Here is a 27694-nt window from a genome sequence, read left to right as displayed (position 1 = left end):
GTCACTTAACTGTTTGCGGGCTGGAAAGTCGGAGCTGAGTTGTCTGGGGTTTTTTTTTGAATAATTACGATCATTTCTTAATCACAGGAACAAGTGCAACTGACTGACTAGGGGAGGTGGATCCCAAAGCTCCGCAAGGTGGAATTGGAACCCCCTTTGGACCAGGAGCCCCCACCCCCACAGCCCAGCCTCCCGGGCGGTTACCCTTTTAAATGTCAGCGCTCGGGGCTGTCGGGGTAGCACGAGGCGGCGGGACGGAGGAGTCGGATTGGCGCGCACGCCTCGGCTCCGGACGCCCCCCTCTCCACCTAAAAGGCCCTGCTGCTGGCGAGGCGGGGTGGGAGAGGGAGGGAAAGTAAACAGAGGTGAATCACCCTCCCCGCTGGCCAATCGGAGGGGGTTTGGACTGTGACGTGATGGGATCCTGCGAAACTGTTCCCGAGCCGGAGAATGCCGGAACGGCGCGGACGGGCCGGAGCGCGGGGGCTCAGAAGCCGTCGGTGGAGCGGAGGAAAAGTGTCTCCGAGAACCGGCGCTCGGCCGGGCCCTGACTCACCACCCCGCCAGGGGTTCGCCTGAACGCCCCGGAGTTTGCGGGCTGGCCGGACCGCCGCCGATCGAGGGCGTGCGCGCGTTCTCCCTGCGCCCCGAGGGCGGGGGGCGGGCGGGGAGGCGTTGTCAGTGGAATAAACTTGCGACCGCCACGTGTGGCAGCGTTCCAGAGGGGAACCGGCTTGCCGAGGCCGGCGCGCCCGTCGGGGAGGGCGGAGGGGGATCGCGCCCGGCGCGGGGCAGGGCCGGGCAGGGCGGCGGCGGCGGCGCGAGCGGAGGAGCCCCGGGGCCCGTGGATGCTGCGTGCGGAGGCGCTGCCGGTTACGTAAAGATGAGGGGCTGAGGTCGCCTCGGCGCTCCTGCGAGTCGGAAGCGCCCGCGCCCCCGCCCCCTTGGCCGCACCGCGCCGCGCCGCGCCGCGCCGCTGCTTAGTCGTCCGAGGCCAGGGGCCGGGGCGAGCCGGAGCTCCGCAGCCGCCGTCAACTTTGGCCGCGCCGGGGCCGCCCGTCGCCCGCACCATGTCCGCGGCCGCCTATATGGACTTCGTGGCCGCCCAGTGTCTGGTGTCCATCTCGAACCGCGCTGCGGTACCGGAGCACGGGGGCGTTCCGGATCCCGAGCGCCTGCGACTCCCCGCCGAGCGCGAGGGGACCAAGGAGCACGGCGACCCGGGGGACACCTGGAAGGATTACTGCACGCTGGTCACCATCGCCAAGAGCTTACTGGACCTGAACAAGTACCGGCCCATCCAGACCCCCTCGGTGTGCAGCGACAGTCTGGAGAGTCCCGACGACGACCTGGGCTCCGACAGCGACGTGACCACCGAATCTGGGTCGAGTCCTTCCCACAGCCCCGAGGAGAGACAGGATTCTGGCAGCGCGCCCAGCCCGCTCTCCCTCCTCCACCCCGGCGTGGCCGCGAAGGGGAAACACGCCTCCGAGAAGAGGCACAAGTGCCCCTACAGTGGCTGTGGGAAAGTCTATGGAAAATCCTCCCATCTCAAAGCCCATTACAGAGTGCATACAGGTTAGCCGCGCGCGCCCCGACCCCGGCCCTGACCCGGGCCGGCCAGCGCCCCGGGGGCGCACGGGACCCCCACCCCAGCCCTGACCCGGGCCGGCCAGCGCCCCAGGGGCGCACGGGACCCCCCACCCCAGCCCTGACCCGGGCCGGCCAGCGCCCCAGGGGCGCACGGGACTCCCCCACCCCAGCCCTGATCCGGGCCGGCCAGCGCCCCAGGGGCGCACGGGACCCCCCCCCCCCGGGCCGGGTGGTGGGCCGAGCTGCTGTTGAATTCTTGGAACTCGCTCCTTCATGGATTCCCTACCCCCTCCTGGGGGCAAACTCTGCCCTGCTAGGCCGTGCGGTGCGGTGCGGTGCGGTGTGTGTGCGTGGCTCGGCGGGGAGCCGGGCCCCGCCCCGCTCCTGGGCCTGCCCCGCCCCTCCCCCGCGTGGGACTCCGCCGCACCCCGTGGGGCTGCTGCCCTTCCCCTCTCCCCCCCACCTCCACCTGGGAAGAGAAAGCTTAAGACGGGGAGGGATCGGATGGCGGGTCTTTGTTGTTACGGTTATTATTATTGTTGTTGTTGTTGTTGTTTTCCTCCCTGGCGGTGGGGGTGGTTCGCTTCTACCCCTAAGCTGGGAGGGCTGCGTGGTTTCCTTGTGACTTAGGTGGCGCGGGCGACCTCTAGGTGGATGGTTCGGGTGGAGGTGTGGTCTCAGCCAGAGGTCAAGGCTCCAGAATGGAGTGAGGTGCGGCCTGCTGGCACCTGAGTGGATGGACAGACAGACACCAGCTGGGCAGGACAGGCTGGGAGGGGGGGGGTCAGGGAGTTGAGTCTGCCCACTTGGTGGTTTCTAGTAAACATGAACGGGAATCATTGGCATCCATCCGCTTGTGGACACGTCTGACGGTGTCCACGAAGGATCCCTGGGGCTGGGCCTGGTTTTCTGATGACACAGGATGTGTTCTCCCCGTGTCCTGTGACACGAAGCTCTTGATGGATTGATTTACTATTATTGTCGTGTGTGTTGATGTAATGGGTAGGTGTTTTGGAAAAGTGACCCGGAGTGGGGGGGGGGGGGCTTTCATTTCAAAATTCTTTTCTGTGGAGGATTTTCCATCTTGTTTTGCTTTGCTTTTTCAAAGAAAGGCTATGTCGCTGCCCCCCTACTCCCACCCCCTCCACACACACCCTCTTCCTTTGGAAGAGATTCGTGTGGAGGTGGCTGCTGGCACCGAAATAAATCTGAATTTCCTCCGTGATTAATGCCAAATCAGGTTCCCTGGGGGATCAGCCTTGTGGTTGTCACTTAAAACAGTAACTTGGAAAGTTTGTGTCTGTGAGGTTGATGAGAGGCAGGTGCCCACTTTGGGTGACTTTTAGGGTGGCTGTGGGGGGGGTGAAGCAGGAGTGTGTATTCATGGAGGGTGTTACTCACCAACAGCTGTTGGGCGGGCCTGGCTGTGTCAGCCATGTTCCCAGAGTTCAGTTGCTCCTGTCCACCCCGCACTGCCACCTTGAGCAAAGGCATTTTCTCCTTCAGGGAGCTGCCCAGTGGTGCAGCTGTGAAGGGCTGCAGAGGCTTGAGGAGCTCCAGAGCCTGTCTGACTCAGGAACAGGAGGGTTTCCAGCATTCTGGGGCCATGCAGCTGAGTGCTTTGCTCAGTCATTTATAGAAATGGCTGCTTCTGAGTGCATGCTTGCGTGCTGCCCGTTAATTCTCCAAAAGGCAAGTTGGCTTAGCTGTTCCAGGAGACCCTTTTGCACAGTCCATGACGGAAAAAAAGAAGCAAAAGAAATGTTCGTCCGGTTTTAAAGGCTACAGTCATTTGTTGTTGTTGAAACTAGTGAGATGGTGAGGGAAGAGGTCTTACACAGACGTTTGGGGGAAAGCAGGGGAGGGGTGGGAAGGGAGTGGCTCTATCATCCCAGGAAATGGTTGGGCAAAATCTTTAGCTTCTCTAGATACTGGCAGAAGCCAAATAAGAGACGAGCCTGTTTCGTACCTCTGAAGTTCCAGTTAACTTCAAGTTAGATCTCGGTGGTTTTTTGTTTTTGTTTCTGCTGGTTCCAGAGGGTAGACACAAAGCTAGCATTCTGGAATTACCTGCTTCCTGTAAAGATCCCAAGAGCCAAGGTGCTTGCCACATCCCCAGATTCCCTGCTACTCACCAGTTCCCTGGAGAGTCTCTGCTCCCTAGTTTCCTTAGAGAGCCTTCCATGAACCAGCAGCTTTAGAAGTTGAATCATTCGGACACATTTTCCTTTCATCCAGGGCAGCCCTTTCCATACTGTCCTGTGAGAAAAGACACAGTGGAGGCTGACTGAGCTGCCTTCTCTTAGTGCTAAGAGCCTAAGCAAGGGACTTGGATTGAGAGGCTGCAAACTGGAGGCCTGCTGCTGAATTTGCGTTGCAGATTTGTTGGCTGTGGCCCACATAGGGTTTATAAAAATTTCATTGCTTACCAACATCGAAAAATCAGGATCTGAGCACAAGTCCAGATTTCTGGCTTCTGCAGATTGTCTTTTTAGGGTGAAAGTGAGCAATTTGTGCTGGGGGGGGGGGGCAAGGTCTCACTGTGCAGCCAGGGCGGCTTTGAGTGTGAGATCCTCCGACAGATGTATGTCCTTCCTATTTTAATCGTTTACGTGATCTCTGCTGGCATTTAGGTTTGCAGTCTCTACTTGGAGCCCCGGCTTGTTAACATACAATACAAGGATACTAGTCTAAGCTTACCAGTTATTGTGCAAAAACCTCAAGTGGTAGCTCATTTCTCCTTTTGCTATTTGAATATTTTCCTGCGATGCTTAGACTTGCTGGCTGAAGGGACTCGTACGATCTCCCCCCTCGGGAGCTGCCATCCGCTACTTGGAAATTAATTGTACAACCATTCCTGGCCAACTCTAACTCAGGTTGTCCTAAGCCTATTGCATTCCACACCCCTAGCTTTGGAGTTAACTATTGGATTAAGAAGAGTCTAGTGTCATCAGCTATGCGATGAGAACTGTCTCTCAGGACTGGGGATGTAATTCATTGCATGCCCAAGGCTCTGGGTTCATTCTCCAGCACCAGAACCAATACCAAGTGGGGGCCCAGATCCAAGTCTTGCTCCCTAGGCCTCAGCAGCCCAGGAAAAGCATTTCCCAGTCCTTGTCACTTTCTCCTCTCAGCCTGAGTGGAAGGGAAGTACTAAGGTAGTCCCGAAGGAAGTCTGCTTTGCCCATTTCCTTTCCCATGGCTCCCCAGGGGGATGTGGAATGGTATTTCACACCTGGCATGCTTCCTTAAATTGGATTCATGACTAAGCTTAAAGGGGGTTTACCCAGGTAACTGTTTCTCTACCTTCCCCCCCCATATTCTCAACCCCAAGGAGACAAGACAATTTTATAACTGCCCAACCCATCTCCCATCAAATTTTAATACCACCACAACATTATCGAGCTATTTATAGACCTGCCCCTTTATAAGGCCACAAATCATTATAATAGGTAAGATTGTTTACACTCACCAAAGAGTAAATTTTACCCCCTTGGGGATGATGTCACCCCACCCATACCCAGTAGGACTGTCTACGCTCACTTTCAAGAGTCCTGTTAAAGAGCAATGACAGCTCAGCTTTAGGGATATGTTCCTAAGCTTGCACAAGTTTTGCTTTTGAGTTTCAAACAAGAGAGGAAGACTCGGTTGAATCCAGGGAAAGATGGCCTTACAGCTCTACAGCTAAAATCTCCCCTAGGGAAGGAAGACCATGGCAGCTCTTGTGGTAGGACCATTACCTGTTCTTATTACCTGTTCTTCCTCATTTCCTCTGTGTGTGTGTGTGTGTGTGTATACACTAAGGCTTAAAGTCATGGCTTCACACTCTCACTTGGCTTTGTCAAGTTAGGCACAGAAGTTAGGCCATACCCACTTAAGCTACACACCTACTTCTGGCTTTTTGCTGGCCAGTTACAGGCTCACAAGAGGATCACAAACATTTTTTGCCTTGATTGGCTCATGATCTTTAGATCTCAGTTTCCTGCATAGCTAGAATTTACAGGCATGAGCCACCAGCGCCCAGCTTTCCCCCCTCATTTCTTTCTTGTCTGCAGCTAATCTGCTCTAGCACTGCCTAAGTAGTTGCCTTGGCTTCTGCAAGACTGGCTGCATGTGTGCTTCTCAGCAGAAAGTGCAACTGGAGTAAAATTATAGTGCACACAGGTCATTTCCTTGACTTTCCTCCCAGAGGCGTGGATGGTGAAGAGGGAAAGGAGGGTGGGAGTGGAAACGCTGGGGAGGGAAAGAAGGCTCCAGATAAACAACACCCTCTGAATGGGGCTATCCCATTACTGTCAGATGCAAAGATAGAACCTAAGGGAGTGGAATCCTTGGATTTGGGGTCAGATTTGCATTCCTGTCTCAATTGCTGACGTCTATCCCAAGAACCAGTCATTCCGCATAGTCTGTGGGAAATTCCCAAGTTGAAATTCCCAGGGGAAAACATCACATGACATATTGGGAAAGCGGCTGATGATGGTCTTCCCTAATAAGTTCATTGAGAGAAGTGGTGGATGATTTCCCAGAACTTACTCTTCCAGGAGCCCCTCTAACCACAGTGATCTGATTAGAACCTGCTTTCTAGCCCAGCAGTTCAATTTCTGAATGCCTTGTGGTCATTAGCATTCTTGATTAGAGAAAAAAAAAGTAAAACACACATTTCTGCTGTTCTTGTTAGTCTTGATTTCCAAATCTTCTGGATATCTCTTTCTCTCTCTCCCTCCCTTCTTCCCTCCCTCCCTCCCTCCCTCCCTCCCTCCCTCCCTCCCTCCCTCCCTCCCCTCCCTCCCTCCTCTCTCTCTCTCTCTCTCTCTCTCTCTCTCTCTCTCTCTCTCTCTCTCTCTCTCTCTCTCTCTCTCTCTCTCTCTCATCTGTTCTCAAGCTTGGGCAAAGAGCTTGCATCATGCAATGCTTCTACAGCTAGAAACCTCCCACACACCTCACCTCCCACCCTTCCCTAATGTTTCTCTAGCAAATCCAGCGCCCACTGAACAGAGTAAATTAATGCCTAGTAATTGGTACAAAGGCACTTTCTGTTTCTATGCAACACACACACACACAAATGAGAGACAAAAAGAAGGGGGAAAAGAAAGCAGAAAAAGCCATAGATGGTTAAAAAGGGAGCTATCCTCAATCAGTGGTCCTGGAGCCCCCTGGTTGGTCCCACATTTTGGTTGAAAGTCCATAGGTATAAACACTTGGTGACAGCAATTGTCAGTATCGAAAGGATGGAACTTGGAGGTTGGAGGTGACCTTGAGAGGTCATCTCATCCATCATTTTGTCTGTTTTTTTTTTTTTTTTTTTAAAGAGCATGTGCTCATCCTCTTAGAGAGATTGAGGATACATTCGTTTAAACATTTAGGGATCTTGGGAAGGGTTGGGAACAGACTTCCGGGACTTGAGAGCCACCAGTCTGCTATGACTAGAGTATGACTCTGGGCCTGTCCTGTCATCTTTCAGAGCCTCTTTCCTCAGCAGCATACCAGGGCCTACGGACCCGGAAGGAGTTCTCAAGTAGAGGATGCTGAAGCCTTTCACTTCCGGCATGTTTCAGTTAGTGCATGCTCAGGAGCTCTTCCTTCATTGTGGATTCTTTTCCTATGACCTCCTGATGATTTTAATCTGTGGTTTCCTTTTTTTTTTCTTTTCTTTCTTTCTTCTTAACCTGAGCTTAAAAGAGCTGCTTCATGGAATTAACCAAGCGAAAGGGGGCAGAGGTCGAGTTGTTTAGCCATGGCTTTTGCCTTTGGTTACCAGAACAACACACTGAATCTCCCTTCCTGGACTCCGACGAAAACTTTGATACCTTTCTTGGTGCATTAAGGCCAAGAGTAAACATGTCCTGGCCTCAAGCAGTCCCCTCAGCAAATAATGGGTCTAACATCATTATTCATGAATACAAGATCCCTGGGAAGAAAATAAGCATCCGTTTGTGTGAGGCCTTCCAAGGCATTGATTTGCATTTGTGCCCAGAGCCACTTTGTGCCAGTGGGTGTGTCTGCAGGGTGCCCTTTTCTTTGTAGTTTACCACCAACTTTGCTAGACTCTGAAATCCTTAGATGGGAATTGAGAATCTGGACCTGAACTCTCAAGGTTCTAGAGCTACCAGAAGCAGTTCATCACCAGTTAAGATCAGAGTTGTTGGCTCTTTGCATTAATTAATAAATTTATATACCATAGTGCTAGGGATGGAACTGGGTCTCAAACATTCTTACCATCAAACCATTCATCCCCAGCCTCTAATTCTTTGTTTTTATTTTTAAATAAAACTGAGAGGGTCAGGTGCTGGTGACTCATGTTAGAAATCCTAGCTACTCTGGAGGCTGAGATCTGAGGATCGCAGTTTGAAGCCATCCTGGCAGACAAGAACTTGACAAGTCTTATCTCTAATAAACTAAGAAAAAGCCAGAGGCGGTGCTGTGGCTCATGTGGTACTAGCCTTGAGCAAAACAGAAGATCTGGGACAGTGCCCAGGCCCCGGGTTCAAGCCCCTAAGCAAATGAAAGTAAAATTGAGAATGATCATAAACTTAAACAGGAGAATGGAATTAATTCCTGACTGAACAGAGCGAGTCTTTTGAAAAAGTGAAGACATTAGAATAGTTTAAAAAAGGGAAGGAGAGCTCGAGCAGACAAAATTAATGACCAGCCTCAGCGATTTGTGGTGGATGAAGTGTAACCATTATTCTTGGAATTGAACCCCCATCTTCGTGGAAGTGAATGCCCCGTGAGGACTTGAACCCAAACGGGAGCCACTAGTCAGATGTATCTCAAAGGCCTGCTTGGAGGTGGTGGTGGTAGACATTTTCATTCTAGAAGGAATCTTGCAGCTCTTCCTTGCTCAGAGAAATGGGATGGAGACTTCAGTGTGTCTGTCTTCCGGGGATCCGGCCCTGCTAGGACAATGGTCAAAGGAGAGTAGGGTTTGAGCTGCTTTTACTGACCCCAAGAGACCAGTCCACCTTAGCAGACTCGAATGTGAGTAGCCTTCACCTTCAGTAGAGAGGTCAAGAGGCCAGCTCTCAGCTTCCCTAGCTGTAGGTGGGTTTGAATCCTGCTTTCCTCTCTCAGAACGAAGCAACGCTTTTCTCCGAGTCTCTGTTTTCTCGTCTCTGAAATGGAGTTCAGTAATAACATGTTCATGACTTGTGAGGCTTATTCACATGAGATATTGGAAGACTTTAGCTACTGGCCCCAACTGTTGAGCATTGTTACAATTAAAAACAATCTGCATAATGTGGCCCACAAGCCCTTGAGATTCCTGGAAGTTATGCTTAGAATTCCAGATGCATCCAGAAGCATCTCATTCTCTTAAATCTTATGGATAGACTGTTGTGTATGCTAAATGCTAAGGGACACTGGATTTTGTGAGTAATAGTAATATCAGTAGCATCTAACGTGAATTCTGTGTTAAAGGTCCAAGCTAAATGGTTTGCATAAGTGTCATATTAGAACTCAACAATCCTGGGCTGGGATGTAGATCAGTGGCAAAGTGCTTGCCTAACGAGTGCAATGTCCTCGGTTCGATCCCCAGTACCAGAAAAGAAAAGACAACTAGTTAATTAATTAATTAAACCCCAGCAATCTTGTGTGAGAGAAAGGTATTGTTATTCTTGTTTCTTAGGAGGAGGTACCTTAGTGAACCTTGTCCAAGCGTCCACTGGCAGCCTCTGAGCATGTTTCTATGTACTTAAAGTTGTGCACAAATAGTTGTTGCCCTGGACCCCAGGATTTCTGCTAAGGAGACCAATGTTTTTCATGGCTCCCTTGGATTTAGCCCCAAAGCGGCCCATTTTCAGCTGTCTACTCAGTGTTTTCCTCAGTCTTGTATGAAGTTGTTTTCATGAACCTTGAATAGGGAAGTCAGCAGAATCTTGGACTCTGACCATACTTATCTGTGTAGTCACTTAGAAGTTGCTTCCATCCAAGTGGAACCCGGTTTTGAAGCCATTGCTCTATTAGGACTCTTGGTTGCAAGCAATAGAATTCAAACTTGAATGGGCTCAAGAAAAATTAGAGCTTTATGAGTTCAAGACACAGACATGTGTGTGAAAGCTGCAGCTTCAGGTATCACTGGATACAGGTGTTCAGGGTCTCTATGGCTTGACCTTGCTGCCTTTTACTCAGGCCCCATCTATAGGCAAGCTTTCTGAAGGACGCTAGGATGGCTTCAAACTGGCTAGATATATCCCGCCAGTTTGGTAAGCCCCATAGAAAGATAGTGTGCCAAGCCCAATGCTTCTAGCAAAAGTGCCAGGCTTCAAGCCCTATGAATGAGCTCAAAGTGGGGCCCCTTACCCTCCTGAAATCAACTATTGTGGTATGGCTGGGTCAAATGCAACCACTTGGGGCTGGAGGCATAGGATCACCAGCTAGAATTTCATAGAGAAAGAAGGGCTGCAAAAGGAAATTTAAGGTGTGCTATTTATTACCTAGAAGTAGAGATAAATGCCAGACAGGCAAATCTAACACCTATGCCCTCAGCAGTCCAGTTCGACTCACAAGCCAGGTATTCCAAAGAGCAACTTGACAAAATAGGTGACAAAATGGAATGACAACTCTCTCTCCAGTCTCCGGGGTTTAATTGAAACACCGGGCCATAAGTGAATGGACAGAAGGGTCTTGGCAGCGTCCTAGACCCACACCTACAGACCTCCAGAGAAGGCACCACCAAGTCCAAGAGCTAAAGGCCTCCTGTGGGAACAAATTTGAACTCTAGACTGTTCATTGTGATGCTCAGAAATGAATCATGTTTATGCAAGCCTTTATTACCCTATGTGCTGATAGATAAAGGGGCAAATTGTACAAAGATGAGCTGTTTCTATAGTGGTTCCTGCAGTGTATTCTGTGTGCACAATTCTCAACAAAAGCACCCTAATAAATATAGAAGGCCCAAAGTACAGCTTCAAAGTAACTTTCACAACACCTAAAAGTGACTTAAATCCCTGGGCTACCATAATGCTACTGAAGTTTTGTATTAGTATGGGTTTTACTGAAAATAAGTACAGTCGAGTCAGGTGTAACGATGCATGCTTGTAATCCCAGCACTATAGAAGGGTGAGGCAGGAGGATCTTGAGTTTGAAGGTAGCTTGGGTCAAAGACAAAGAAGCCCTTCCAAAATGAGCCAACCAACAAAAACAGAACGACGAGCAAATAGCTCCTCTTTCTACTTGCAAGCCATACCTGTGACCAGCCACCAAATGCTACTCTGGTGAGCCAAAGCCTTTGCCCAAGACTTCCCAGCAGGAGTTGGGCAAGGGCAAGGCTGGTCCCCGAACCTGAATCTTCCCAGTATCCCAGTATGGGGGTGGGGGCGGATGGCCCTGAATTTCAGAGGGGGCCATTCCTCTGGGACCTCTGGGAAAGTGCCCAGGGAGGTTCCTTCATGACCACTGAGAGCTCAGACCTGCACTTGTGGTCTTTGGTGATTAAACACTAAACCACGAGAAGCAATGGTCTTACTCCACTCAGGAACAGAGAGGTTAAAACTGTTTCACCACAGCCCCTGCAGCCATGTGTGGGATTTATGGCGGTGGCAGCCATACCCCAGTACCAGCGATGGGTGGATCCCAGAGGGGAAGATGGGAAAGCCGTGCTAGGAAAGCGTCACTCAGCCTTGCTTGAGTCCTCATGTAGGATACAACTGGTAGATGAGAGTAGGCATCTGATCATCAGGCTCTGTAGTCTTTCCATTTCTTCTGTTGGGAAAGAACTTGATCTTGGCAGTTCAAGGCTTCTCAGTCACTTCTCGATTAGATGTCACTCGCTTTAGGGGTAAACGTTCACAAAATCAGAGTTATCATCCCGATGCAGGCCCCTTTGCCTCTCTTTCTCTGGGGAAGATCTCTTACTCGGTGGGCAGAGAGCTTACCTATTGTGCTGCGACCATACTAGGGCTGTCCAAGTGGCATTGTCATCCTTCTCCCTTGGTGATGGCCAGTGGCTGCCGTGCATCTGCTTCTGTCCCCACTCCACATGCTGACTTTTTTCTCTGCTGGAGAGGGCTTCTGCATGAGGCTCCACATGTTAGAACCCAGACACTGCAGCACAGTCTTTCTGCAGTGGTGTTCTCCCAACAGGACCATGTAGCTCTTCTCCTTTCTCTGCATTTGGAAGGGAAGAAATCTTCCAGGCATGCATGGATGCACGATCCCCTCCTGTTGGCAGCTACCCCACTTGAGGGGGCCTTCCTAAGTGGGGGGGTTATTTAGGCTCTAGGTGTGATATGGAAGAGACAATAGTAGCCTTTCCTGGGCATTTTCCCAAGCCTGTCTCTACAGCACTGGGCATTGAAGAGACCTTAACGTCTTCTTTATTTGGACAAAGCCATTGTACACTGCAAAGTGCAAAGTGCACGTCTGACCCAGAGACCATCATACCTCAGCCACAAAGAATATGTGTCCACTTTGTTGTTGTTTTTCTTTTTGGTAGCTAGTTGGAGATGGACTTTCCTGCCTGGACTGGCTTCAAGGATCTGGCGATCCTCAGATCTCTGTCTCCTGAGTAGCTAGGATTACAGGCATGAGCCCTCAGCACCTGACTATGTGCTCTTGAGATCTACAGCTTCAGTATCAAAGGAGAACTTGTTAGAAATGCAGACTGAGCAAATCACTTGCCTCATGCATCGGCTTCTTCTGAAACACAAGTCTAGAACTCAGTGGCCCTAAAAATCACCCCCAAATCCAGTGGTAAAAAGAACCTGTATCCTTGAAGTCATTTAGTCATGAAGTGCTTATATCTGGTTCAATGTTCAGTGCTTAGAGGATTATTCATTATTTATCTTTCCCCGAAATGCAGCGGCGGAACTACGCTGGCTTGGGAACCAGCTAATCTGGGTCTGATCTTTTGGGGGTTCAGGGACTCCCTGTATGTTTGTAGGGGCCTCTGGAAAATGGATAAGGTGACATTCAACCCTACGTTCTGACATAAACATTTTTTTTTAAACCAAAGTATAGCAAGAGGCAGCTCCATCTTGTGTTTAAAAAATGCCCACTTAGGACCCACATTTCACCCTACACTGCTTCTAGCCGAGACAGAAGCCACGTCAGGCTAAGAATCCGAGTCTGCCCTCTTTGATTGGCAGTCAACCAGGAGGACAGCAGCTTGCTGTCAGAGACTCCATTGAGGCTGAAGAGGCACAAGCGATGTGTAGCCAGGTTTGCTGCTTCCACAGTGAAGGTCGTGAGTGAGGAAGTGCCGTACAGATGTTAGACAGATGTTACCTGCACCCATTTCCTGTTTCAGGCCCTGCCATGAGGAACAAGCTGCTTCCTTTTTCACAGATACATACAGGGACCAGGCAGGGCAGGGTGAAAAAACAACCCTCTCATCCACATTCTGTAGTGGCTCAGCGGAATCAACAAATAAAACAGTAAAGGAACCCGAATCACGGGATTCAGGGAAGGCTGGGAGCCATTGCGAATGGAATGGCATTCAGGATTATTTTTTCAGTGCCAACAAGCTGTATGCGTCGGAAATTTACAGATGTACTGGTATTTCCCGTGAACAGGAGGCTTTTGATTTCTTTGTCTTTCTTTTTTTTTTTTTTTTTTTTCTCTCGTGGTACTGAGGATCAAATCCAGGTCTTGCACATACCAGGCAAGTTCTTAACCCCACTGAGCTTCATACCCTGCTTTTAGTTTGTTTTGAATCCGGGGTTTCTCCAAATGATTTACGCAGAGAACGTGGGACTCTGTAGCCAAGGATGGTTGAGGATGATGGAGAATCGCATAAAAACAACTGTTCAAGTTGTGCATCTCCAAGTCCATGTTGCTGTTCTGTGGGAGAGGGAGGCCAGATGGTTCTGAGCAGCAGGGTTCTTGAGGCATGGAGTCTGGGCTTGCCTGTGTAGGTTGTATGCCCCACCAAGGCATGCTTTGTTGGAATTGGATCTTTGTATTTCTTTACCACTTTATCACTCTTGCCTGAGTAACCTTGTCACTACTGTTTGTAAATCTAGCCAGGGAAGGAAGGAAGAAGGGAAGAAGGGAGGGAGGGAAAGATGGGAGGGAAGAAGGAGAAAAAAAGAAGGGAATGAGGAAAATAAGCTTGGTTCTGTCAGCTTTAAGGCCATGTTCATATAGAAAAAGTGGGGAAAGAAGCAGAGGAATGAGAAAACAGATGCATGTTCAGAAAATTTCTTACGATTTGCTTGAATAGGAAACAGTGACTCTTAGTTCTTGGCTCCTGGACACCTGCAGTGTCCCAATTGTCTTAATAATTTCTCAGTGAAAGGCAAGTCAACATCGATCAAGATGCATTGTATTCATAAACTGTGCCATTGAATGCCAAGTGCTGTGTACAACTACTTAAAGATAATAAAAATATCTTCTTGAAAGGTAAATCATGCATCCCCTGCCCTCACCAGAGGACATTATTTATGTGTTTGTCTTGAGGTAGGATATCACTATGTAGCCAAGTTGCTCTTAAACTCATATTTTTTTTTAACATACTAATTTTTAAAATTATTATTATTATTTTTGCCAGTCCTGGGGCTTGAACTCAGGGCCTGGGCTACTGTCCCTGAGCTTCTTTTACTCAAGGCTAGCACTCTACCACCCCTTCAGCTCAAGGCTAGCGCTCTACCACTTGAGCCATAGCACCACTTCTGGGTTTTTTCTTTTTGCTTATGTGGTGCTGAGGAATCGAACCCAGGGCCTCAGGCATGCAAGGCAAGCGCTCTACCACTAAGCCACCTTCCCAGCCCCTTAAAATTAATTTTTAAAGAACTTTTTCTTATCAAAGCAATTTGCACTTTTTTTTTTTTTTTTTTTGGCAGTCGTGGGGCCTGAACTTGGCCTGGGCGGCTCTTCAGCTCAAAGCTAGCACTCTACCATTTGAGCCACAGCGCCACTTCTGGCTTTTTCTGCTTATGTGGTGCTGAGGAATAGAACCCAGGGCCTCATGCATACAAGGCAAGCGCTCTACCACTGAGCCACCTTTCCAGTCCCTTTTCTCATTTTTTTAATACTCAATTTTGTGTGTGTGTGTGCCTATGGCTTAAACTTAGGACCTCAAGGCTGGTTCTCTACCACTTGAGCCATACCCCCTACTTTGGACTTTTTTCCTGGCTAAGTGGAGATAAGAATCTCAGGGACTTTCCTTCCATGGCTTGCATCGAACCATGATCCTCAGATCTCAGCCTCCTGAGTAGCAAGGATTGCAGGTGTGAGCCACCGGTACCTAGGTTTGTACTCACAAAAAAGAAAAACTTAGAAAATATTGGGGGAAGATGACAGAAAGTAGAAAGCTATTCTTTATCTCCTCACAGACAAAAGTTCATTATTCATATTTTGTATATAGTGTTCTAGGATTTTTCTCTCCACAGACGCACACACTTGGTTACCGCAGACTACACCCTGACATTCTCACTTAGCAGGAGATAGATACCTCATACCTTTTCATTCCATTGGCTGTCTGGTGCCATATTGACAGGTACTTACTCTTCCACCATATGGATCTACTATGCTGTGTGAAACCAGCTGCTTATTCTTGCGCATTTCAGTTGTGACAAAGTTCTAATCTTATAAGCAATGTTGGTGCCCGTGTCTTTCTCTGTCCTTATCTAATTATTACCGAATTAACTATTACTGAAAATTACCCCCAGAAGAATATTCTCAGATGGCTCTGGAGTCAGCTGAGTGCCACTCCTCCACATAGCTCCATCAGTGGGAATAAGGCCAAACTAGGCTATTTTCACCAGCCCCACAGACTGTTTTACCTGTGTCTTAATTGGTGAATATTGAGTACTTGTGAGCTTGAGTATATTTTTATATTTCTCTCTGTGTGTCTCTCTGTGTAGGTCTGTCTGTCTGTCTCTTTTGTTATGCAGTACTAGGGCTTGAACTCAAGGCATTGGGTTCTGATTGGACTTTTTATTTTTTACCCACAGCTGGTACTCTACCATTGGAGCTATGCCTGAGTTATGACTTCTTTTCTATTTTCTTTCTTTTTTGCTGATTATTTGAAGATAGTCTCTTGGCTTTGTCTGCCCGACTGGCTTTGAACTGTATATCTCATAGACTTTTCCTGCCTACGCTGTCTTTGAACCATAATTCTGAGACCTCAGCTTCCTGAGTAGCTAGGATTACAGGTGTGAGTCCCCAGCCCCCATTATGATTTTATTTATTTTACATTTATATTTATTGCCCTTTTGAAATTAAGTGAAAATCTGTAAGGTAGAGGTCCAAATTGAACCTTTATTTATTTTTTAACCTAGTACCTCTTGTTATCTACAGTTAAACAGTTTCTGCTTCACTGATTTGAAATACTCTCATTACTATCTACTAAATCTCTATAGATTTTTTTTTTGCTTTATTTTCAGCTCTGCTTGGCTTCACCAATTTGTCTTCCCCTGTGCTAGTATCTCAGTATCTTAATTATTACAGCTTTAATAATACATTTTAATAACTAATATTACAAGTGCTCACTTATTATTTGTTCTTTCACAGAAGTTTCTTGACAAGTTTGGCATATTCTTCCAGGTGAACTTCAGAAGTAATTTCGTGAAGCTTAAGAAAAAGAGATTCTTATAGTTAGTGTATGTTCACTTCATACATGAGTGGGCACAGATGTTCCTTATTTGCACCACAGAGTCTTACACGTAACAGCATGGGAAATCTTCCATTCGTGTGTGTGTGTGTGTGTGTGTGTGTGTGTGTGTGTGTGTGTGTGTGTGTGTGTGTGTGTGTGTGTGTGTGTGTGCTGGTCCTGGGGCTTAACCTCAGTGCCTGGGCACTGTCCCTGAGCTGTTTTTGCTCAAGGCTGACTCTCTACCACTTAAGCTACAGCTCTGGCTCTTGGTGGTTAATTGGAACTAGGAGTCTCATGGACTTGCCGTCTAGGCTGGCTTCAAACCACCGTCCTCAGATCTCGACTTCCTGAGTATCTAGGATTATAGATGTGAGACAGTCAGGCAGGGGCTCTTCTTCCTTTTCATATCAAGATTGTTATGGTTTCTTCTTGCCAGTCCTAAATATTCAGTATTTGGATTATACTAACTGGTTGTGAGTAACTTTTAAAAATAACCCTAACCATTCGGGGATATATTTACACCTATGAATATACTTTTGTTTTTGGTGAGTCCTGGGGCTTGGAACTCAGGGCTGGGCACTGTCCTTGAGCTTTTTTGCTCAAGGCTAGCGCTCTACCACTTTGAAGCACAACGCTAAGTCTGGTTCTCTGATGGTTAAGTGGAGATCAGCGTCTCAGGGACTTTCCTGCCCAGGTTGGCTTCAAACCTGTGATCCTCTGATCTCAGCCTTCTAAGTAGCTAGGATGACAGGTATGAGCCACTGTCGCACATCTTAACTATTAGTTTATAGGAGATTTTTGAGCTAAATATGTTGTATTTCCAAAGTAGCAGATTATTCTAGATGTGAATAATTCTTATTTCACAACTTCCTTCTTCCTATCAGTTACTTCTTTACCTAATTCATTCACTATTCATTTCCTAACAATGTTAATGTTAATGATAGGAATGGGTATGCATGCTCTGATCTAGACTTTAGTAGGAATATTAACTAAAGGTTCTACTACCTCGCAATCAGGCCATCATCTGTGCATCAACGTTTTAACAACACGAAGGGGCTTTGATGAACATTTAAGATCTGAACCATAACATCTACTTATTTATCAGTAAGGAGGAAGCTCCTTCTAGACGCATAGAGCTCTCTGCAGGCCAGCAGACCTGCTCTACCTCTCTCTCTCTTATCACTCTAGGCCCAAGAGAATTTTGAGGCCTGGTCTATCTCTACAGAGAAAGCCGTTTACACATTTTGTGCAGAGTTCAGTAGATGGAGTTTATTTTATCCTCTGAACAGAGTCTGTCAGCATGAGGTGCTTAGCTTGTTGCTGGAAGGGGCGGGGAGTGGTGTATAAATAATGAGAACTCTGAGAAACTTGTGCTGTTAACAGCTCTGCTCCAGTAAGGCAGAGTTTATTGTGTCATTGCCTCTGGGTGTGTTTTCCTGTGAAGGCCAGAAATAAAGCATTGGCACAAGCTTATTTTTTTTCTCCTCCTAGGAGGATGGTAACGCTCATTAATACTGAAGATAAGTGGAAGGAATCTCTTAAGTGGTGCCATGTGCTATGTTTGGTATGAAAAGGACTGACTAACTCCCCTTTGGACCTTTGCACTGAGTGGAAGAGGGAAAGGAACTGATTTGGTTTTCCCCCAGTCCTTGGAGTGAAGGTCAAATCACAAACTCATGGGCTTCTCTCATTCTCCTCCGTACATCATCTCTGTTCCGTTCAGCCTTCTCTCTACATGATTTCCCCATTCCATACTTTCTTAGTTGCAATCACACGTCCTCTCTCTCTCCCTCCCACCCTCTCTCTCTTTCTCTCCCTCTCTTCTCTTTTCATTTCTTTTTCTTCCTTCCCGATCTCCCCCGCCCCGCCCCACCTCTCTCATTTCTTGAGACAGGGTCATGCTATATGGCTAGAACTGGACTCGAACCAGGAATTCTCCTCCTTCAGCTTCCTAAGCTCATGCGGCAGCACTCTACGGTGGAGCAACATCCTCAGTGGTTTCATTTTCTTGCTGATACTTTATTATTGTTTCTCGTTAATTACCACGAGCAAAGAGACGTGTGTGTGTGTGTGTGTGTGTGTGTGTGTGTGTGTGTGTGTGTGTGTGTGTGTGTGTGTGTGTGTGTGTGTGTGTGTGTGTGTGTGTGTGTGTGTGTTGGTCTTGGGGCTTGAACTCAGGGCCTGGACACTATCACTGAGTTTTTTTGCTCAAGGCTAGTGCACTTTGAACTGCAGCTCCATTTCTGGCTTTTAGTTAATTGGAGATAAAGAGCTTCATGGACTTTCCTCCCTGGGCTGAGTTTGAACCACAGTCCTCAGATTTCAGCCTCCTAAAGCAGCTAGGATTACAGGTGTGTATCAACAGCACCCATCTGGAAGAGTTGCTTAAAGGGGAGCAAATGATAGGTTCCCAAGCAGAATCCAGCCTGCGTGTACACAAACACCACTGGCTGTGACCGTGCTTTTTAATTGCAAAGTGGGAAAGCCCTCATCACCTGACCATGGATTCCACCATGACCTGTGGTCTGTACACCTCGCATTTTACACATTTTATTATGTGTCTGGCTTCTGGAGACATTTGAATTTACAAACTCTCTGTACAACCTAACATAGACATTCAAATCTTCTGGTTAAGATCAGCAGTCAGCCAACCTTCTTTGTGGGTCAGACATTCTCAGTCCATCGTTGCTCAGTGTTGTTGTGGAGGAGAAAGGGCAGCTGCGGACAGTACATGAACTCCAGTGAGTTGTTTCCAATACAGTTTTATATATGATCATGAAGCTCTGTTTTTGTATGTGTGATCCAGTCCTGGTGCTTGAACTCAGGGCCTGGGTGCTTCTCCTAAGCATTGTTAATCAAGACTAGAAATCTACCACTTGAGCTTTACTTCCAACTTTTGGGAAGTTCTTTGGAGATAAGAGTCTCATGAACTTTCCTGTCCAAGATGACCTCAAATCTCGATCCTCCATGTCAGCTAGCTACCAACATGCCCTGATCATGAAGCTTTGCATTCAACTTTCTCATGTCATGAGCTATTATACTTTTTTATGTTTTTTTTTTTCAACCATTTGTTCTTGGCTCATGGTAGGCAAATGGACTGTAGTTTGCTAACCCCTGGTTTAGACAACTTGTGGCCAAAAGTGCCTAATGCTTTTTTCAGAGGATTCCAGAGGAATCAAAATGATCCTTGGGCTTTTACACTAGCAACTCATTTCCAAGCAGATCTTTGTTACAGGCTTAGAAACTGTTAGCTTGAGTTATTCAAGCTAAGTGAGTCTAACAAAGGCTGTTCTTGGCTCTTGATTTTCTCCGTGGGTGTCCCTCCTTTCTCTCTGAATCGTTTCAGGGATGAGGATGCCAGATTAATGACAGCCTCTGGATTAGAAGCAAGGACAAAGATCACAGAGTGGTGATGAGCCATACACTAGGTTGGAAATGAATTGTATAGGAATAAGTCCTGATGATACTATTGACTTTTTTTCCTACTGTACTGTGGTTTGACCTCTGACCTCAAGTTTATTTGGCAGGCCACGCCCACTTCCATTGGAGCCCCCCCTAACCATCTTGTTGTCATTATTTTTCAGACTAGGTCTTGGGCTTTTGTCCAGATCAGCTTTGGTCTGCCATCATCTTAACTACATGCACTCATTAGAAGTCACGTTCCTAACACAGAGGGACTATCTAGTCCTTTATAATTCTAGTCTATAGCAGAATGCTTCTCCCCTACAGATCTCCTCAGATAAATCAATTCCTTCTTCTTATAACTCAGTTGAAAGACACAAATGCATGGACTAAACTATAGGACCATACCTCCAACAAAACACTTCTGACAGTTTTGGGCTCCTAAGAAGCATTGGGAAAAATACTGAGTTCTGCCTTTTGGGGGGCAGGTATGGGAGAAGGGTAGTTTTGGTGAGGCAGGTGTCCCTTTCTAGCTAAGACAGGTCTTTCAAATGCTGGGATTATAGGAATGTGGCACCATGCCTAGCCTTTGTACCATTTTTTTTGCCTTCATGTTACAAAGCAGTAGAAGAGGAATCTAAGAAGGAGAATTTCTTTTCTTCTTTGGGACTTATTATATGAGTTCTATGCCCTCACTTTATCTTTTCTTACTATATTTAAAATATAGCATGTTTAGAACATCCCTCCCCTCTCCCCCGTAGATGCTTCTGTGGAGTTAGAAAGGTCTTTGGTGCAATCCAATTCTAGAATAGCCCAGAAGTCTTCTCCAGGAATTTATTTATTTGTTGCCAGTCCTGGGGCTTGAACTCAAGGCCTGGGTACTGTCCCTGAGCTGCTTTTGCTCAAGGCTAGCACTCTACCAATTGAGCCACAGTGCCACTTCTGGCCTTTTCTGTTTATTTGGTACTGAGGAATTGAACCCAGTACTTCATGCATGCTAAGCAAGCACTGTACCACTCAGCCAAATTCCCAGCCCCTTCCCCAGGAATTTAGCACATCTAAGAAGGTTTGGATTGACATGACAGACCTGTAGTACAAAAAGATAAAGTATATCAGTGTATGCACATACACAACACATGCTTGTACATACATGCACACATATACACACACATACATGCATTCACAGACACCATTCTGTACCAGTAGAGAATTTGACTGCAAATCAAAAATACTCAGGACAAGACTAGCTGTACATACGTTTCTCCTTGCCATTTCTAAACACTACAGTGTAGCAAATATTTAAATAGCACTTACCTTCTATTAGGTATACTCTATTAGATATACTTACCTTCTGCTAGGTATATAAGATCATTTAAAGTGTATAAGATGTACTTGGGCTACGTGTCAATATGCTAAACTAGTTTCCATGAAGGACTTGAGCATCCTTGGGTTTTGGTACTCATGTAACAGGAAGTCCTGGAGCCTGTCCCCAGCAGGTTCCGTGGGGTGACTGGACGTAAGCTTGGACAGTTAGAAACACTGCAGCATGACGAAGACAAAAATCATCTGTGACATTTCCCTTGCCTCAAGAAGCTCAGCCTTATTGGGGTCATGACAGGTTGCTCAAAGTCCTGTCAGTGGGTACGGCAATGTTTATCCAATACAAGTTGCGGAAGTATAGTTTTCAGCTTCGTGGCTTTGTTGGACTTTTTTTTTTTTTTTTTTAAAGCAAGAGCATCGCTGTTGCTTTCTTTCTAATCCCCCAGGAACATCTTCTGTGCATCACTACCTCTAGCTTCCATCCACCTTGAGGAGTTCCCAACATTTGTTGGTTTGCTTTTCAGGCCAGGGTTGAGTGAGGGTTTAGACTTCAGCTTGTATGTAGAGAATGTTTTACCGTATTAACAATGACTGCCTAGGTTGTTTGAGCCTTAGGCCCATGTTTTGCTTGCTCATGGAGTAGACAATCACAAAGCGGCTCGAATGGTTGATTTGATTTTACTGTTCTCTCATGAGCACAGGTGAAGACAGTAAGGGGGTTGAAGAAAAGAGAAAATTACCCCATGACTTAGATGTCTCCTGCTGGACAGCTCCCAGACTCTGCAGCTTCTTGCTGGCAGATTCCAGGAAGGCTGGAGCAGGAGTGAATATATATATTCATTCCTCACATCTTCCAAAGGCGTGTTTGGAGAGTTCTGGGGAAACGGGAGCCTGTGTGCCCAATGTCTACAAGCAGCTGCTTTTAGTTGTGCTTGCAAAGGTGTGAAGAGTAGGCAGGCAGTTCCAGAGCGGGGTGTAGACAGACACAAGAGAGCAATTAAGGTTCTTATCTGAACTGGCTTGTTCCGGTTTTTTTGGGTTTTGTGGGGGGGTTTTTTGTGTGTTGTTTTTTGCTTGTATATGTGCTTTCCATAGTAAGGCACAGGTCCTGGCCTTGTCTTTACCTTGGTCAGGACTGGGACCCTTCATGCTGGCCTCAGCATATCTTGCAGGGAGAGTTTAGCCACATGCGAAATGAGCACAACAGGATCTTCCTTGTAGCCCGGGTTGGCCTTGAATTCTATTTCTGTTTCAGCCTCCAGAGTGCCCGGCTTGCCAACGTGCATCACCATGGTTCTGCTTTCTCGTTGTGTGATCCCGAGCAAGTCAATCTGACCATCCAAGTCTCCATTTTCTCATGCGTAAAATATAGGTCATTCTCTCCAGAGTATCCTGTGAGAATGCAGAGAGATAATGCACGGAAAGCTCTTAGTGCTCTCTGTGGCTAATTTTTTTTTTTTCATAATGCTATTTCTTTTGTGGGAAGGAGTATGGAATAGATTGGGATTGTTTCGTCTACAAAACAGAAGATTGGAAGAAGACATGATCGCTGTCTTTGAGTATTTAAAGGGATAGGATGAGGAAGAGGGAATCCATACTTTTCATGCTATGACACGAATGGCTTAGAATATGGTCCCCTGCAGGAAGGCAGATTTCACATCAGTAAAGCGAGGCAGCAACGATGCTTGGGCACAGCCCAGCTCCCTCACCAGGTGCAGTGCTTCCTGACACTGCATCTCTTACAGACAGATCGCCAGCTCTGGAAATCTCAAAGAGAAATGCCTGTTCCAAGGGGGAGGTTGGTTGGACCAATGGCCTCTGTTGTCTTCACTTCTAAGACGCCAGGCACTTTAACAAAGGACTCAGCCTTTGGACTCCTGAGTAAATCCTGAGACCCGCATCTATAGAATAAAATCCGAAAATAATCATCATAATTCCCATTAGCTGTAAGCTGCCACGCTTACTTACTTAGAGAAATGGCTCTTGACCATTTCCTCCTTGTATGAAGTTTGCTAGGCTGTTGTAACAAAGAGCCATAGACTGATGGCTTACACAGTAGAAATGTGTGACTTCCTGCTGGAACTTCAAGGTCAAGTTGTCAGCTGAGTTGCTTCAGCCTGAAGCCTCTCTCCCTATAGGTGGCTCCTTTCTCCCTGTCTTCAAAGGAACTTACCCAACTGCCTATCAGTGTGTCTTAGGACACAGCCATTGGCTGAAGGCCTTCCCCAATGATGTCATTTAACCTTTATTACCTTGTTCAAGATCTGTTCCTCAGGACATTTATCCCAAGACCCCTTACACACCAAAATCCTTAGATGCAAAGTCCTGTATATAGCATGCAAGTTATCTGGATAAAAGGGATGTACTTTTAGTCATCTTTCACTTGCTTATTAGACCTGACAATGTCAATGCTATATTAATAGTCATTATCCTGTCAATATGGAAAATAATGACCAGACGTTATTCAGCGTTACGTTCTGCACAGAGACATTTCTTCATTTCTTGCTGGGGGCGTAGCTTAGTCATAGTCCCTCTGAAATTTAAAAAAAAAAAAAAAAAGGAAAAAAATTAAATATTTTAATTTATTTATTTTTGGGTCAATGCTGAGACTTAAACTCAGGGCCCGGGATGCTGTCCCTCCACTTTTTCACTTAAAGATGGTGCTCTCCCACTTGAGCCACAGCTCTACTTTCTGGCCTTTTTTTTTTTTGGAGGGGGGGGGGGTTTATTGAAGAGTCCTCATGGACTTTCCTGGCCCAGAGCTGGCTTTGAACCACCATCTTGAGATCTCCACCTCTAAATTAGTTTGGATTACCGGAGTGCGCTTCTGGTGTCCAGCTTTTCTGTCTGTCTTGTCTCCTTTTAAAGATTCTCAGGGACATTTTTCCTTGCAGCCACTGGTTGAACCAAGAGATAACAGAACCCACGGCGCATTCCGAGGCGGTGCTGGGGAGATTCGAACTTCCAGCCAGGGGAAGGGGTGCTGGGGATAGTACGCACGTTTGGCACGCTCGGCTGTGTCCTGACGCTGTCCTGTCTCCCTCGCCCTCCCTGTAGGTGAGCGACCCTTTCCCTGCACGTGGCCAGACTGCCTTAAAAAGTTCTCGCGTTCCGATGAGCTGACCCGCCACTACCGGACCCACACCGGGGAGAAGCAGTTCCGCTGCCCGCTGTGCGAAAAGCGCTTCATGCGCAGTGACCACCTCACCAAGCATGCCCGGCGGCACACCGAGTTCCACCCCAGCATGATCAAGCGGTCGAAAAAGGCCCTGGCCAGCCCTTTGTGAGGTGCTACCCGCCGCCAGCCAGGGAGGGATTGGACCCCAGAAGGACAAAACGACACCCAGGAAACGAGATGGACACCATGGACACCCAGCCCCAGCAGAGGCGTGCCCACCCACAGTGGACATTTTCTGCCCTCTGGTCAATGATTTCTGATTTTTTCTTCTCCTCCAACCTTCCCCCCACCCCCACCCCACTGCATTGTCTGGTTTTAAAGAAGCACATGGTAACCTGAGATCAAAGTCCACACAAGTGCTCCCCACTGCGGACAGCAGCCCCGAACCCCAGCTTTGACTGTGGGAAGGTGGGCAAATGCTTTGGGGGAGGGGGTGTAATGTGTTTTTTTTCTCCCCCCACTTCCTTTGTTTTCTTTTTGGGGTGGAGGGGGGTGGGGGGGAAAAGAACAAGGCCAAGACTGGGGTAGAATGTTTGGAGAGATTCACACTGGTGTACATAGGTCCGGCTGGGTGAGTTGATCTGTGGCAGTCACAGACATTCTGGACCCTTTCTGCTTGCTGTCTCTCAGAATTGTTTTCTTCCTTTTTAATGTAATGATGAGTGTGCTTCCGTTTGTTTTTAGCAAAAAACCACTCTCTTGAATCACGTTAACTTTTTGAGATTAAAACACACACACACACACACAAAACCAACAAAAAAATAATATCCATGAGAACAACAACTCCATAGCACAGCTGTCTTTATGCAAGCAAGAGCACACCTCTTTCCAGCATGGTCTGTCATCTAAAGACTTGAAAAACAAACCAAGTTACTTCCAGTCAATGGGTAAGCAGAGTCTGATTTTGTACTAATCAAGGCAAACCTGCAAAGGGTTAGGCTAAGAACGGAACTCACACACCTTGCTTTGTATGAATTTTGAACATAATCTGCACTTTTCTTTTCTAATGCAGAGGATACATTCAGTTAAATACATGTGTTAAGGCTAGAAGCAGAAGTTCTGTTTTGGCATCATGGTCTAATCTGCTTCTTGTACATGTTTCTCTAAGAAACCATGGCATTGATGTGAGGACAGAATACACACCACACAAGCTGAAGGAAGAGGGTGGGTAGCGTTTTTCAAAATACAAAGTACACTTTTAACTCTATGAACTCGTCTGGTTATCATCATCTTCTACCACAATACCACTAAGAGAGAGAGAGAGAGAACTTCCAACCCTGTCCGGTGTTAACTGAATGGGTGCAGAACACTGACCAGGCTTGGAAACACCTGGTTCTTTTTTCGTTTTGTTGTTTTTGTTGTTGTTGTTGTTATTATTGTTTGGAGTGAGGAGGAGTGCTAGTCTGTTTCCTTCTCATCTTCCTATAAAACTTCCACAGTCAGGTACAAGAGTTATAATCCAAGGAAAGGGAGCTGAAATATGAAAAAAAAAAAAAAAAAAAAAAAAAAAACTTTTTTTTTAAAGGTGCCCCTAGAAGCAAAGGGAAAATACCACAGTGATTTCAGAGGCGACGGCAAAGTGACTGTAGGCAAATGAAATCACACCCCCATCAAATAACCTCGCCACTGCAGGGTGCATCTAGGTGTCCACAGAGGCCTGAACCACTACATTCATCCATACTACGCCATTTACCAAGAACTTCATTTTGGCCTTGACATGCCAGAAAAACCAACTTGAGTGTTCACAGTTTGAAACAATACTTACAGCAAATAAAAGAGAAAGAAGAAAAAGAAAGAAAGGAAAAAACAACCTCAAATACAGGGAGTCAGCAGTGATCATGGGGAAAATGTTTACATTTTTTTTTTCTTCTTCAGAAATAACACTTTCTGGTGATCCAAACAGGGAGCTAATGGTGCATTCTAGTAGACCCATGTGCTCACAAATACGTTATGTAATTGCAAGATGCTCCCTGTCCATGAGCTCCATTCTTTCATCCAACGCATGCTTCACCTAGAACCAGGGGCTCCTATAGGGGCAAGTCACAGCTGACTCCGACTTCCAATACAACAGCCATCGCTAGCACGGTGTTTTCCTTTTTCTTTTCTTTTTCTCTTTCTTTTTGTTTAATCGATGTAGTTCTATTAGTAGTTCTAACAAGAGAACTCCTTTTAACATGAGGATCTGGGAGCAGTCCATGGGCTTAAAAAAAAAAACAAAAAAGAAAAAAAAAAAGGAAAGTGTTTTCTCACGAGAAAACATGTCAGGAAAAATAAAGAACACTTTCTACCTCTGTTTCAGATTTTTGAAACGCTTATTTTAAACCAAATTTTAATTTCTGTGTCCAAAATAAGTTTTAAGGACATCTGTTCTTCCATACGAAATAGGTTAGGCTGCCTATTTCTGAGCTCACGGAAAGGCTGTGCTTCGGATACTCTGCATGCTGCCTTTTTCCGGAAGTGAGGAGTTTGGGGTTGCCTAGCAACTTGCTAACTTGTAAAAAAAAAAAAAAAAACAAGAAAAAGAAAAAAACAAAAAATAAAAACCAACCCAACAACTTCAGCTTTCCCCTCACAGAAAGAAAGGAAGAAAAACAAAGTCAAGTCAGTGAAAGACAATCGTTACTGTTTCAGGAGTAAATCTATCTGTGGCTTTTGTCAAGCACTTAAACAGCAACTTGTTTTAAGAGAAAAAAAAATGCACAATTTACTTCCCAAAAGAGTTGCTACTTGCCTTTTCCAGCTGTTGACAGACATTTGATATTCTCTTATATGTTAGAGTAACGTAATGTATCAACTCAAGGCTTTTTATTCTTTGTGATAAATCCTGTTTTACAATATCACAAAACAGGAACCAGCATTCTAATTAGATTTACTATGTCTCAATATGGTTCAAGTAGAACTACTAGAGTTCGTTGAACACTAAAACTATGAAACGATTACTTTTTATATTAAAAAGACCATGGATTTAACTTACGAAAAATCCAAATGCAGGATAGTAATTTTTGTTTACTTTTTTAACCAAACTGAATTTTTGAAAGACTATCGCAGGTGTTTAAAAAAAAAAAAGAGAGAAAAGCTGTTTTATCTAATACTGTAAGTAGTTGCCATTTATGGGGAAAAAATGTAATAGTTTTAGAGTTAAGATATCTCCTCTCCTTGGTTTAAGAAGAAGAAAGCCCTTCCCCACTGTGGAATTCGCCCTGGCTTTTTACGCTCCACACCATGCTTCTTTTGAGAATTATCTTAGGTAGCTGTAATGACAGAAATCAATTAGTTTGTCAGTTTGCAAATAGGCTTAGTACAGTACTCATCACTCTGGGTAGACTGAGATGCTCTTTCACAACCGATAAATGGTCTGTAACACTGTAAGATACCAATCTTTACAACTCTTTAATCAGTTTTATTTTTGTACAGTATATTAGTGACCTAAGTTATTTTGCTGTCCTGTTTTTGTAAATCAAATGAAATTATAAGAGGATCTGACAGTAGGTATTTTGTACATATGTATATATGTTGTCCAAATAAAAATAATAAATGATAAAGACTGAATTGCTGCAGCAGTTGCGTGTTTTAAAGGGGGCAGACTTTTAGGATGGGGGCAGAGGTAGTTTTCGCCTGTACCTTTCAACACACTCCATATTTGTATCAACTCATGACTACTTTTTCCA

At 46.3% G+C, this 27694-nt stretch overlaps 1 protein-coding gene across 1 annotated transcript; it reads left to right on the top strand.

The window, feature by feature from the left end:
• Positions 1–27575, top strand: Klf9 (KLF transcription factor 9). Its single transcript, XM_070035716.1, has 2 exons — positions 1–1578; positions 23906–27575. The coding sequence occupies exons 1-2, from the start codon at positions 1071–1073 to the stop codon at positions 24133–24135; spliced, it is 738 nt and encodes a 245-aa protein (XP_069891817.1). The 5' UTR covers positions 1–1070; the 3' UTR covers positions 24136–27575.
• Positions 27576–27694: the final 119 nt, after the last annotated feature.

The sequence above is a fragment of the Dipodomys merriami genome, unplaced genomic scaffold (genome assembly GCF_024711535.1).
Source record: "Dipodomys merriami isolate MVZ:Mamm:240054 unplaced genomic scaffold, mDipMer1.0.p SCAF_26, whole genome shotgun sequence".
Lineage (NCBI taxonomy): Eukaryota > Metazoa > Chordata > Mammalia > Rodentia > Heteromyidae > Dipodomys > Dipodomys merriami.
The sequence above is the reverse complement of the archived record's forward strand: the minus strand, read 5'-3'. Positions and strand labels throughout refer to the sequence as shown.